This window comes from Polypterus senegalus, chromosome 17 (genome assembly GCF_016835505.1).
Source record: "Polypterus senegalus isolate Bchr_013 chromosome 17, ASM1683550v1, whole genome shotgun sequence".
In the NCBI taxonomy this organism is placed as follows: domain Eukaryota; kingdom Metazoa; phylum Chordata; class Cladistia; order Polypteriformes; family Polypteridae; genus Polypterus; species Polypterus senegalus.
This window is the reverse complement of record NC_053170.1, coordinates 91,367,040-91,380,575: the sequence shown is the minus strand read 5'-3', so window position 1 is coordinate 91,380,575 and position 13,536 is coordinate 91,367,040. Positions and strand designations below refer to the sequence as shown.

General features: G+C 46.6%; 1 protein-coding gene across 2 annotated transcripts in view; it reads right to left on the bottom strand.

Annotated features, from left to right (window-relative positions):
- The window catches only part of LOC120517818 (glutamine-rich protein 2), a 45,593-nt gene that overhangs the window by 6,992 nt on the left and 25,065 nt on the right, over window positions 1–13,536 (bottom strand). The window contains exons 1-9 of one of the 2 annotated variants that reach the window (XM_039740310.1): window positions 12,436–12,457; window positions 11,756–11,860; window positions 6,386–6,466; window positions 5,692–5,805; window positions 2,904–3,282; window positions 1,125–1,198; window positions 794–916; window positions 640–714; window positions 362–526 (exon numbers count right to left, since the gene is read on the bottom strand). In XM_039740310.1, the coding sequence (XP_039596244.1) occupies window positions 362–526; window positions 640–714; window positions 794–916; window positions 1,125–1,198; window positions 2,904–3,282; window positions 5,692–5,805; window positions 6,386–6,466; window positions 11,756–11,857 (1,113 nt within the window). In that variant the 5' untranslated portion in view covers window positions 11,858–11,860; window positions 12,436–12,457. Of the gene's footprint in view, window positions 1–361; window positions 527–639; window positions 715–793; window positions 917–1,124; window positions 1,199–2,903; window positions 3,283–5,691; window positions 5,806–6,385; window positions 6,467–11,755; window positions 11,861–12,435; window positions 12,458–13,536 lie in introns of those variants that run through there. The other variant, XM_039740309.1, reaches the window with a different exon arrangement.

The window sequence follows — 13,536 nt, the reverse complement described above, 5'->3', positions numbered from 1 at the left end:
ATGGCAACTTGTGAGTTGCAACAGCAATTCGGAAGGCCTGCCTGTGCCTCCGCGTTTCTCCAGCAGGGCGGCGCCTCTTACACCTCAGCAGCTCACTGGCAGTTAAGTGTGCAGGCTTCTTGTCACTACCGATGGTGAAAGCTGTGGCATCACAAACAAATGGAAAGGCTTGGCCACATTTTATTGACATGAGTGACTACCATTCACACTTTCCCTCTCCACACTGACATGGTGGGCATACAGTGGCATCAATGTCAATTTTTTTTTTTTTAAAGTATTGTCCCCATCACCAACTTCCAAGGCTATAGATGCCAATCTGTACCCCAGTACCCATCTCTTCCCCCCTGCTTAGCAGTTGTACCTTGCACTCCATCTCATTGGAGATCTTCTCGACGACCTTTTGCCAGTCCTGCTCCTGCCCAGAGATCTTGCTCATCAGATCCTGGAACATGCCATTCAGCTGCTCGGTAGTGGCATCAAACTGCATGCGGCTCACTTTCCCCTCCAGCGCATCCTTGTCTGCTTTCTAAGAAATGAGAAAGGGAGTCGGCCGCTGTTATACAATTTGGTGAACAAAGGTGGCCAGTTAACTTCAGATCTCTCTACCCATGCCAATGTCCAGTGTGTGCCATCACTCACCACGTCAATCTCCATTTCCACATGCACCTTGTCAGCCTTCTTCTCTTCAAGTTTTTGCACAGCTTCATATATATGCTGAAAGACAAAGCTCCATGTTGAGCCTGGTGCATGGGGACCATTTGTGTGCCAGGTTTCCTAGCCTGGCGCCACCTACCTTCAGGCGCTGCTCCTGCTGGTCACGTTCATCCATCATGCGCTTTCCAGTCGTGTTCAGCCTTTCACACTCGGCCTGCAGCTGCTGGATGTCACGCCGGATGCGTCCCAGGAACTCGCCGTCCTGCAGGTGACAGTTTGCCACTCTGTCATGCCAAGGGTACAAGCCTTAAAGAAGTTAACAGGCGATGGCCTTTTTGTGTTTTTCAAGTACACAGGGTGAGGAACCTTTGCTCCATCCCCTTCTGCCACCTGTGCCACATATAATTGTGGGGTCATACATTTTTACCATACCTCAAGATGACTGTTCTATAGTGTCCTGGCAGCCTTACCTTATGCTTTTCATCATTGATGGTCTTCAGCTGCTCTTTGAGTTTTGCCAGTTGCTGCAGGACAGCTGCTGTATCTGCAGAGCACAAAGAGCAAGCAGCTTCAGTGTAGTCCCGGGACACACAATTGACAGCCATTCTTGCAGGAACGGCACTGGAAAGTGAGGCCTGCCACGTAGGCACATTGTAGCAGACTGAGTATTGGGCACACAAGAAGGCAGTTGGCATCCCTGCCACTGTGCCCCCCTGAGCAGACCTCTTCACTCTCACAACTTCTATAAATCCTGCCTACTGCATGCAGGCAGTGTGCCCCCCAAGTGGCAAAGACACTGCACTCGGGAGGGTGGGGTTACCAGTTCAGCTCCCTGTGTGACCCTAAGTGTTTGTCATAACCTTCCAGTACAAATGTGGAAAACTGTAAAATAACTTGAGATGTTGTTCAGAATGAAAGACACGATATAACACCACAATCCACACCACTGCCACCTTTGCGACAGTATGACGTTTTACTAACAATAAGGAAATAACAGCACTGCTCCCGTGACTTAGGTGAGTCTCGTAACCTGCCAGCCCACATTTCTAAGACATGCAGATTTGGTGGACTGGCACTGCTGGACTGACCCTGTGTGTGTGTGTGTGTGTGTGTGTGTGTGCGCGCTTACCCACCCTGAGATGAACTGGTTTGTTCTAAACCTGCGCCCATTGCTTGCTGGAATAGGCTCCAGCTTCCCTGTTCTGGATAAGTCGGTTTAAAAATGGATGGACTTGAAGAAGTACACTGTGAACAGAGGCTATATAAGACCATCTTCACCACTTTAAAGTGGATATATATTACACATTGGTTATTGGTCAGACTGGCATGAAAAAATTGAATTGTTATGATACTCCTACTCTTTAGTGCCCATGGGACCCTCCGAGCAAGTCTTGGAAACTGCCAGTAGTCACACTATTTAACTATCTAAGCAACCGGGGTGCATCTTCTTTTCACATCTGAGTGGGCTTCCACCCACCGTCCAAAGACATGCAGGTTAGGCGGAATGGAATTGCTATAGTAGACCTGATGCATGTGTGTGTGTGTGTGTTTACCCTGCGATGAGCTGGCACCCAGTTCACGGATTGTTCCTGCCTTGCACTCAATGCTTTCTGGGTTAGGCTCCAGCCCCCCTGTGACCCTGCTCACGATGAAGTTGGTTTAGAAGATGGATGAATGGATGGAAAGGAAGTACGACCCATCTCAAGTGCTCCAGCTGTGTAACAGCCTGATACGGCTCTCAGTGGAGGGTGTGCAGGGCAAATTCCACTCCACTCCACATTGAAGCCTTCTACTGTATGGACCCTGCCAACGAACGGCCTATCTAGACAAAGTTCTTAATTTACATCTGGGGTAATACATCACCGATGATGTAACGTTCTGTTCCCCCATTGCCACTGCCAATTATGAAAGGAGACCAGGACTATCCAGAAATTCCACCATGTTTGATGCTGAAAGTGTACCTGTGGGTGCTGGTGGGTGTTCTCTTACTTGTAGTCAGTGTCTTTTACCATGGAGGACACTCAGTGCTTGTCTGACTGGCATGACAGAGGATTTTAATTTGAACGCGAAGAAGATGTTCATTCTTGTGCCTTTTAGGCCACATAACATGTGAAGAACGTGCTGTAGCGTCAAATGGCTGATGACACCTAGTGGCCACACTATGCATGACACTTCTTAAACATGTTGCCCTCTTTTTCTCTCGTCAACTTCTCTGGAGCTTGGAAGCGGGCAACGAGCCGCACACTTACCGAATTCGGCAAAATCCGCTGCAATATCCTCCAGCCTTTTCACCCGCTCCTCCAGGGACTCGTGTCGCTCCTTCAGCTGGCCAATGTGACGCAGAGCATCAACCGTCTCAGGGTAGCGCTCCATCCCACTGCTCGCCGCCGATGACACAGGGCGGGAGGGAACAAGGGGGCTCTGAGGTTTGAAAGGTGAAGAAACACTCACTTCCGCTTGTCCCACTGATTCCCACGTCTCAGGACGGGGTGGAGGGCTGGGGAGCTGCTGCTGCTGGATGGCCGATGTCTCATTTGAGGGCGCTGGACCTTTAGTGGACGCCTCTGATTCAGAAGACTGGGCCCGCAGTTGTGTTTCCGATGTCTGCTGGGTTGAAAGCTTCAGCTTCTGCAAAGTAAAACAGAACACAAATCTTTACTTTGGCACACCAGTCCTCATCTGGCTAACACACTTTATTCTATAGCTTTAAGCCAACATACTACTGTTCACCATTCATACTGTAATATTATACAATTTGGATGTTGTGTACGGAGGATTCTGCTTCCATGAATTATCTTTCATTTTAAATTAGTTTCACAAAGTTCATTTTTATTTCCTTTAGGATCTTCATTACTTACATGATGCTGTCTGGAAGTGTCATGTGACCGTGAGCGTCACCTTGGTTGACATCACAGGAGTGATGCATAAAACATGGTGGCGGTCAATCTGTGTATTATCCCTCAAGAGTCATGTGATCGCAGTTGTCACACCTAACATGGTGGCGATCATTCTGAGTATTATCCCTCAAGCGTCAAGTGACCGTGCGCGTGCCACTGGTGACATCATAGAAGTGATGCCTTCAACATGGAGGCAGTCATTCTGAGTGTCATCCCTCAGTGGATGTTCTGCATTTGCAAATTTCTCTTAGTGAAGTCAGCTTCTTTTCAAGTAGGCCCTAGCGGTAGGATGGACGTTTCTGGTTTTGACCGTGTTCAGCCTTTCACGTTTGATTCCTGGTTACCTTCTTGTTTCGGTCTCACGGTTTTGACTCTCCTTCTCCCAGGGGTGCGTTGTCCAGCTTCTCTCCCTGAGCCGAGTTGAGGGCTCTCTTTTAACTCTGGACCCCGTGACTACTTCTGGTGCTTAACCAATTGCCTCCAGAAAGCCGTCCTGGTATGTTCACTATCCAACACCTCCCCCTGGTGGCCCCCACAGAACACAAGACAGCCTGCCCATGGGACCACAATTCCCATACTGCCCTGCAGGTATCCAAACTGGGGCTTGCCAGACGGGATGCTGCCAGCCAGTGTACTGGGGGACACTCTGTCCATAGCAGGCAGTCACCCACTCCACTGTGCGGTCCTTTCCTGCTCACAAGTCCATCCTGGGTGTTGCTCAGTGGCTGTTAGGACGCCAGACCCTCCTTAGCCACTTTAACATCCTTCCACATCCAGGTCCTGACACAGAAAGGAGATACTGTTATTCCCTCCCAGACCTTCCATTGTCAAGACCTCCTGGATGGGTAGGGGAGTGAGGACCACACCAGGTCATCCCTCACAGCTATGTAAAAGTAAGTAATTATATATACAGTATACATACAGACAGCACACTGGACTAGGCTTCAGCCCCCCCACCTTGACCCTGGTCTGGATTAAGCGGGTTAGAAAATGACATGACATTTCCTGTCACTTCATGCTGACGATTCTTTTACACAGCATGTGGCTGAAAGCCTGGCTCTGTACTTGTTGTACTTGTGTGTTTGTGTTTATCCCTCAGTGGATGTTCTACATTTGCAAATTTCTCTTAGTGAAGTCAGCTTCTTTTGTGTGTGTGTGTGTGCGTGAATGTGTGCTTTTCTGTATATGTGCGTGTGCTCACTTTTCTGGACATGTGCCCTTGCTGATGCTATTTATACCCGGCACTGCTGAAGACTTGGCACAGCATGCCCTGCCTTTGAGGCACAGTTGTCACACTTCCTAAATGGCGGCCGTCTTCATCCTTGTGGATGCAACTCATTGTTGGTGACTGAAGTGGCTCCCCACCCTCTGTTATGTTAGAAAAGTGTCATATAAATGTAATTATTTATTCTTTTCTATTATTAGATGCATACGTCCAATGCTAAAGGAGCTATTTCATCAGGTGGATTAAGGTCATTGTGTGCCACACACCAAACTAGGCCCGTGCCACAGGCCAGTGCCACAGCTCCAGTTAGTTAAGAGCACGGAGGGCAGATGTACAGCTGGTCATCTCGAGAGTGAATCAATGATCAGCTACAACTTGACCACTGTTGGCATCAGTAATTGCCATCAGTTTCTGTGAGCCACCATCATGCTCTGTAGCATCACTGAGACCAAGGCAAGCGCTACTGGCTGCGTGGCACTGTTCTTCATATTTGCTCTTTTTTTTCTGCCCTCTTTCTTGGATCTCAAGAAGGACAAGCTTCATTCCCATGCCAAATGGGTCACTGCCATTCAAGCCTGTAGCTCCACCCAGCCTGCTGCCACTCAAACATGTAGCCCCGCCCATCGTGAGAAGCACTCGTGGCCAGCTGGCTGTGAAGAAGTTGCCTGCCAACTACTTTATGGCACACCCGGGAACAGGCAATGAGTGCTTTATAATACCCTAACCCATATTTTAAATGTGTATGGGACCTCCCACAGGCTTTTAAGGGTCCAAAGGGTTTATAAGACATCCCATATTTCACCCCCTGAATTGAAATAAGCAGATCTGAGAACGTTACGTTATGTAATGATGGATGGATGGATAAAGGTTATCATGCAGCTGGTGGCCTCACGCCATCATTTCACTCCATGTTACCTCGTGAAGCTTGTTGCTCTCATTCACCAAGGTTTCCTGCAGAACATCCCAGTTGATGAATCCGTCGAGTTCTTCTGGACTTGGATAGCGGCCCATTCTGTCCTGCAGAGAATTCTGGGAAAATGAAGAAGCAAGGATAAGATATTAGGAGGGTAGCATCCGGCGTCCCCGTTGAAGTTCAGAGCCAGTGGAGCTCCTTAGCAAAGCTGGGGTTCCGCCAGGACTTTGGCATCCTGTTATCTTTACAGAATGGGATTGCTAATATCGATATTAATATTTTAGTGTCCATCATGTACATTTAGGACAAATGGCAGGAGACTGTCCATGGGTGCAAAGTTGAAGACCTCCACTCACTCCTGTCTCTTTCCCATTCATCTGATCTTTCACAGTCCATTATAAGGAGCTGCAATTACCATCAGCCACGTTTAAAAGGGGCATAGTAGCAGTACAGTGCTGGGTTATGTGGCACCTTTCTGAAATTTGTGGGGCATCCAGTCAGAGGAAAGCAGTGGCAGTCCACCTCAATGTCCTTATGTAGCCACAGCAACCCCTGCCTACCAGAGTGTGGCTGGTTATGCACACACAGGTGGTTAAGCTGACTGCTGGAAGCCACAAGATAGTGTGGGTGTCACCAGCGCGTGGAAAGAAATGTGGGCCACAAATTGACCTGTACAGCCAGCAGCCCCCTACTCACCAGTGATGTGCCAAGGCCATCCACCTGCTTCAGGCACTTGTCAACTCCTGCCAGTTTATCCTTGAGTTCCATTAAATCAATCTAAAAAGGCAAAGAAAAAAGGAATGGCAAGAGTAGATCAAAACCAACAAGTCCTTGAGTCAACCCATATCTCATGTGGTGTCTTTCCACAGAACCCCACCAGGACCCCTTCCCCTTTTTTGAATTGCAGTGTCTCTTTTCTAGTAGCATCTAATTAGGCCTTGTGGCCGGCGTATTTGAAGTTAAATTCAAAGGCTGACACTTCAGTCCCTGACTGCATAAGTCACATCACCTGCCCTGTAAAGTAAGGTGGGCTAATGTTCACTCCTGAAAGCCACTATAAAAGCACCAGAAGGATCAATCCTCTGCCTTGACGTCCTGTGTGACCCAGCCGGAGTCTCTTCACCTGCCACTGTTCTCATTGCACAACTACAGCAATGCTTATATGTGCAAAGAGACAGACATAGAATGATGTCCACTGCAGAAAGGCGCTATATAAATTCATAAAAAAAAAAAAACAACCATACATCTAAACTTTCACCATCCACTCACTGTCAGCCATCAGGAGAACAAGCAAACAACTGCATTCTATTAGTAAAAAGCCTGCCGAGTCTGAAAAGACACTATATAAAGTCGCAACATGACAGGTTTAGTCCATGCTGTTGCTTGAACCCGACTGTGCCATTAAACCCACAAGAACTCCCACCGACGAAACACCTGGGGAAGTCGTCAACATGAAAAGGTGCTATATAATGAAATCTGAGGGCATCAGGGCCTGTTCAGTCCTGGGGGCTGTCATGGGTCAGATTAAGGAAATTAAAAATGTGTGTGCGCTACTTGTAAAGCACCTTTAGATGGCGTTCACATGGGAAAGGCACTATATACGGTATAGATAATCAGTGGGCCTTTAGTTGAGGTCCACCACGGATTTACTGCTGGGCGGAGTAAGCACTCAACTCAAGTCAATTAAGCTGCGAGTATTTGTATTTTACTGTATTTTTATGTTATCACTAAAATCAGTCTTAAGAGTAATCACTATGGAAAAATCACTATATAAAAATGACACAACCTCAAGTTCAATTTCCATCGTGGACTCCCTGTTGGAGAATACTTAACATTATAAATAATGACATTTGGGAAAGTGTTCACTATGGAAAGGCACTATTTAAAAAAAAAAAAAATCAAAGCTCTGGTGTTCAGTTCTACCATTAACTTACTGTTGGACCCTGACTGAGTCAATTAAGCTGTGAGAATTCTAATTTATTAAGCAGCTTTACGTTACCAGTAGGGGTGGCACGGTGGCGCAGTGGTAGCGCTGTTGCCTCGCAGTTAGGAGACCTGGGTTCGCTTCCCGGGTCCTCCCTGCGTGGAGTTTGCATGTTCTCCCCGTGTCTGCGTGGGTTTCCTCTGGGCACTCCGGTTTCCTCCCACAATCCAAAGACATGCAGGTTAGGTGGATTGGCGATTCTGAATTGGCCCTAGTGTGTGTTTGTGTGTGTCCTGCGGTGGGTTGGCACCCTGCCCAGGATTGGTTCCTGCCTTGTGCCCTGTGTTGGCTGGGATTGGCTCCGGCAGACCCCCGTGACCCTGTATTCGGATTCAGCAGGTTAGAAAATGGATGGATGGATGGACATTACCAGTAAAATAATTTATGAGAATAATACCTATGGAAAGACACTACCTAAAAATCTCCCAACGTCAGGTTCAATTCCCATCGCAGACTCCAAGTGACTGTAACTATTCATTGCTATACAAAAATCAAAGGACCTCAGGTTCAGTCCCCACAGTTTACTCATTTTGTGACCCTGCCTGAGTCACTTGATCCGCAAGTCTTCATTGTAAGCAACTTTATTTTACCAGTATAATGACTTATGGGAGGGATCACTAAGGAAAGGCACTACAGTATATAAAAGTCACTCAGCTTTGTGCTCAGTTCCTGCACAGACTCGCTATTTGACACTGAGTGAGTACACTTATATGAAAAAGAAAAAGAAAATTATATTATCAGCAAAGTGACTTGTAAGAGTGTTCAAAATGTAAAGGCGCTATACAGAAACACAGCCTCAAGGTCTGTTCCCACCACTTACCCTGCTTGATTCTCTTGATCTGTAAATATTCATTGTAAGAAAACAGGTAAGTAACTTTAGAAAAATGACTAACAAAAAGTGATCGCTATGGGAGAAGAAGTAGAAGAAGAAGAAGAGGAAGAAAAACAATGGCGACATCCACTGAGCATTATGTGCATTGCCGGGGCTGCTTACAGAAAGAAGAAGACAACGAAGAACAGCAGCGACATCTGCTGAATGTCAAGTGCATTGCTGAGGCTGCTTATAGGAAGAAGATGATGATGAAGAATAACAACAACACTGGTGACATCCGCTGAACGTCAAGTGCATTGTCGAGGCAGCTTATAGAAAGAAGAAAAAGAATATGATGAAGAAAACCACTGGCAACATCCACTTAGCATCAAGTGCTTTGCTGAGGCTGCTTATAGAAAGAAGAACACTGGCAACACCTGCTGAGTGTAAAGTGCACTGTCAAGGCTGTTCAAAGGAAACAGACGAGAAAGAAGAAGAACAGCAGCGGCATCTGCTGAGCATCATCGAGGCTGCTCATAGAAAGAAGTAGAACATTAGCACCATTTGTTGAGAGTCAGTGTGGGAAAACAGAATGCATGTGTGACAAAGAGAGACAAATGACCTGTGCTCCTGATGGTGGTACACACTGTGATGGCACAAAAATGGACCCCTGAGCATCAGGAGGCTCTTCAGTGAAGGCCAACAAGAGGTAAGAGAACCCATGAGCAGCTGGCTAATGCTGTGGCTCAACGAGATCATCAGATATTCTCAGCTTCTGCCAGTGTGCAAACCTTGCTTTTAAATCCTTGATGTTTGGTTGAGGAGCACAACTTCTGAAAGTCTGATTGCCGATATGATGATCAATGTTAAGCTATGTTTTTTGTCTTCCACATTGAAAACAGGTGAAGGTGTGGCCAAAACAGAAATGTTCAGCTTCCTCTGTATGAACCACCGTTTCTTGATACAAATATTTTTTATCGTGCCTGGGAAGCACTTGGCGTTCACTCTGGAAAGGCACTATATAAACTGACAAGCTCATTTCACCCTGAATCTGAGTGATCACATCACTAGCCTGTGCTTTTATTGTAAGCCTGGATGGGCTTCCTGTTCCATTTCCCAGCTGGGATGGACTTAAAGAGAGAGAGAGAGAGGCTCTCTTGCCAGGCCTTCTGCTACCCTAACTTCCATCTCGACCCTGGATCAGTGCCCACGTGGTGGCTTTACAGCACAGCAGGTGAAATGTCACATGGACGGCAGGCCTGCGTATGTGCGTGCAGGCTCTGTGTGTTGACAGTGCTCTGTTAGGTTGCCGTCTTGCAGAAGTGCTTGGCGATGGGCTTGGCTCAATCACATGCTGTCCCAGGACGTCCCTGGTAACCGAAGCAAACAGTTACAGTCACCTGGGCGGTGGGAAGGGAGCGTCTGACGTTTCTCTGAACAGTAATGCAGGCGTAGGTAGTGCGTGGGGGGATGTGTGGTTCAAATGAAAAGCAGCAAAGGCACTATATACAGAACAACAGAAGAATGAGTTCTATCACTACTGGAAAAAAAAAGTTTCCATCCACCACAGCCAAACACTTTCAAACTCCACGTTTCACCACTCCACATGTGTCATGTCACCATACACTCCTTGTGTTAAGTCCATTAGGGGGGTCTACTTTATTTCCATAAGTGGTCACGTCACAATCATCGCTATTAGATGGATCGATTTCGGCCTTTATTTTTCATCAAACGCCGAGAGGTGGGCTCAACCTGTAGGTGCCAAGAAAAATCCACACTAATGCAAAACCCACAGCAGGAAGAGACCACTGTGTAAAAAAAACACTCAAGGTGTCTGTTGTGATGTGAAATTGTGCATACAAGTTGATAAATATTTTGTATGTCTTTATTTGTAACTTAGACAATGCAATGTAATATTAGCGTTACGTTATTGAGTGGTTTAAGAACCCCTTACCCTCTTTGAGGACTGAGTCTCTTTGTAATTTTACGACAGGGTTGGGGTGAAGTGCCTCAAACAACTTTGGCTAATATTTCTCTGCTAAAGTCTCTCAATCAAACCCCTCAGGAAAGTCAGGCTGCCTAACTGCCAAGCTTTAACTTAACACATGGTTTGAAGGACAGGTGTGAGGGTATTCTGTCCCCCTCATTGGTATGAAGTATGGCTGTTTGGAATGGTCTTGTATCAGAAGCCTTTAAGTACCACAATGTCCTATTGGCTCTAGGGGTTGGACAGAAAACCTATAAATTTGCAAGCTTTACCTCATCTTCTCTCTCTCTCTGTGTTACCAAACTGATTGAAGACCATCGCACACCATGAACTGAAAAGGACAACACAGTGAAGAGCACAGTTCGGCAGCCATATGGCCTGTTCTGATGAAAGCTGACCACAAAATGAGGCCTTAACTCGAGACATTTTAAGTAACTCACAAGTCTGTGTGCCGCCTGAATCTATACATCACCATTTATCAGGTTGTATGGTTGCCAAAATTCAATTTACTTTGCATATTGCTATTATTTATGAATATTATCAATAACACATTATTTAAATTGTAACTTCACTCCTCCTTGACTTTTACTACACCTAATTGCCTGAGATTATAGACGTAGAAGGGAAGGTGGGGAAAAGTTATATGGTACAATAGGTTATAAACAGTGGTTAAGTCTGTGAGGTTTGAGAAATATATTACTCTACCAACAGAAAACAATTGGCATAGTCGGCAGGATATTGGATCTTCTTTTCCTTGTTTGGAATGGCATAATTTACCTAAGTGGGGACCTGCACATGAAGAAAGGGTATAAAGCCTTGGAACATTGCCCGGCCCACCTTTGAAGCCGACGGATAGATGGGAGATAACGTTATCCGATCTTTAAAATACTTCCAGCGCAGCGATCAAAATGGCAGACTGTATACATCAAGCTCCCAATTTGGTGAAAAGTCTTGTCATGGCTTCCTCATCTGTTATGGTGTAAAAAGGTGTATCGCCTTTTTATATTATATCCATAATATTTTGGGTTATGTAAGACAACACAATTACAAAAGAACTTATTCCAACAAGGGAGCTAGCGCCCCCTGCTGGATAGAATGTCCATTTTCTCAGTCACGTCATCATCTGTGGATTCATTTATTTTTTTCTCTCTCTCTTAAAAAGGATTCTTCAAGTACAGCTTGTAGATGCCAACTGCTACCCCCCAACCCCCCCCCAGCACCTGCCATGCTCCCCCTCCCTCACCAAACATGTTCCAGGGGGCGCTCCCATGTTCTTCTACTCACCTGTGAAAGCTGCCCACTTATTCTCTGCGATTCCTGCTCCAGCCGCTTGGTGCTCTTCTTCAACTCGTTGATCTCGCACAGCATCTCCTGCAGAAGGGCCATAGCCTGGAGGGAGGGAGACAGACAGAATGGATACATAGAAAATCCTCCAGCCAATCTCTCTGAAATGAATTTCATTGCAGGTAAAGCCTTCCCTAAACATTAACACACAAGTCACGGGCTCTCATCTTTTTACATTTACATTAATTTATTTATTTATTTGGCCGACGCCAAAGCGACTTACAACATTTGAGATACAATTGGGGACATTGCTCTTTGTTTTTCCAGTTGAAGCACAGGCAGGTGAAGTGACTTGTTCGGGGTCACACCGTGTCAGTGGTGGGATTTGAACCCACAACCTCAGAACTTGAAGCCCAAAGCTTTAACCACCACACCACACTGCCTGCCCTTTTTCAAAGTGAAGAGACATCAGGAGGTATGCCACTGTACCTCCTACTGAGGAATGGGCAACAAGAGCAACTGGGCACTAAAACACCAGCAACAAACTCAGAAACAAAAGACTCCAAATCTAAGGAGTTGGCATTTAACCAGCAGAGGACAAGGCATCCCAACACCCCATCCTGCTTCAGCATCTGGCCAGCCAATTCAAGCCCCCACCACCAGCCTTCCTTCTAACTGACCCCTTTGTGGTGTCACGACAGAACAGCAATCTCATCAGTTCCTACATATTGTCATCTATAATCCTTGGGTCTTTATCTCCACGCTGCCTGGTGCCATCCTAAGGTGTGGCGCTGATCCAAAACAACCACAGTGACTTTCTCTTTTCATTTCAGAGGATTTATTCAATAAATGTATAAAAACTGTGCCTCAAAGGCAGGACATGCTGTGCCAAATTTTCAGCAGTGCTGGGTATAAATAGCAGCAGCATCACGCGGGTACAAGTGCAAAGCCAGGCTTTCAATGCATACACTGCATAAAAGAACCATCAGCATGCAGTGCCAGGCATTTAACTTATACAGCATATGTGTGTATATCGATATTACAGGTAAAAGTCTCCTCCAACCGAAAAACAAAATACCCCAAAATCTGGACAGCATGGAGACCATCGTAAAGGAAGGACACTGTCTCCCCTCAAGTGCTAGACTGGCAGCCCCCCATGGGTTGCAGCGGTGCCTCAGATTTCCACAGGGCTCCATGGGAGGTGGAGTTTGGCACAGACCTGTTGGGTTCCATGGGGGCTTCCAGGGGGAGCTGCAAAGCCCTTCTTTGGGCTTCCCCTGCACCTGGGAGTACATCGAGATACTGCAATGCTGATGGGCCACCTGAAGTGCTCCCAGGTGCAGCATAAAAGGAGCCGCCTGCCTTTGTGCGGGTAGGGGGAGGAGGACAACGATGATGACGATGCTTGCTGTAGGAGGAGTGGAGGTGGAAGGAGGCAGAAAGAGGAAGAGAAAGAAATGAAGGCAAAGTGCAGTGAGCTTCAATGACTCTACTTGGTGCCTTATTGTGTTCTGTAGGTAACAAGGGCGAAAAGCAGTACCCACATTAAAATAAAATGTGTCTGTTGTTGGACTTGTGCATGGCGTCTGTCTGTGTCGCGTCTGGGGAGCTGGTGCGCCCCCTGGTGGCCATTATATCTATCTATCTATCTATACAGGGTGGTCCAGATCTAATTATGCAGATCCAGATCGTCTGGATGACTGATTTATATGGGGACGATTCCAGTTCGGCACGAAGACGATTCTTCATGTTGTCAGTTCGCACACTTCTCTTAATAAGTT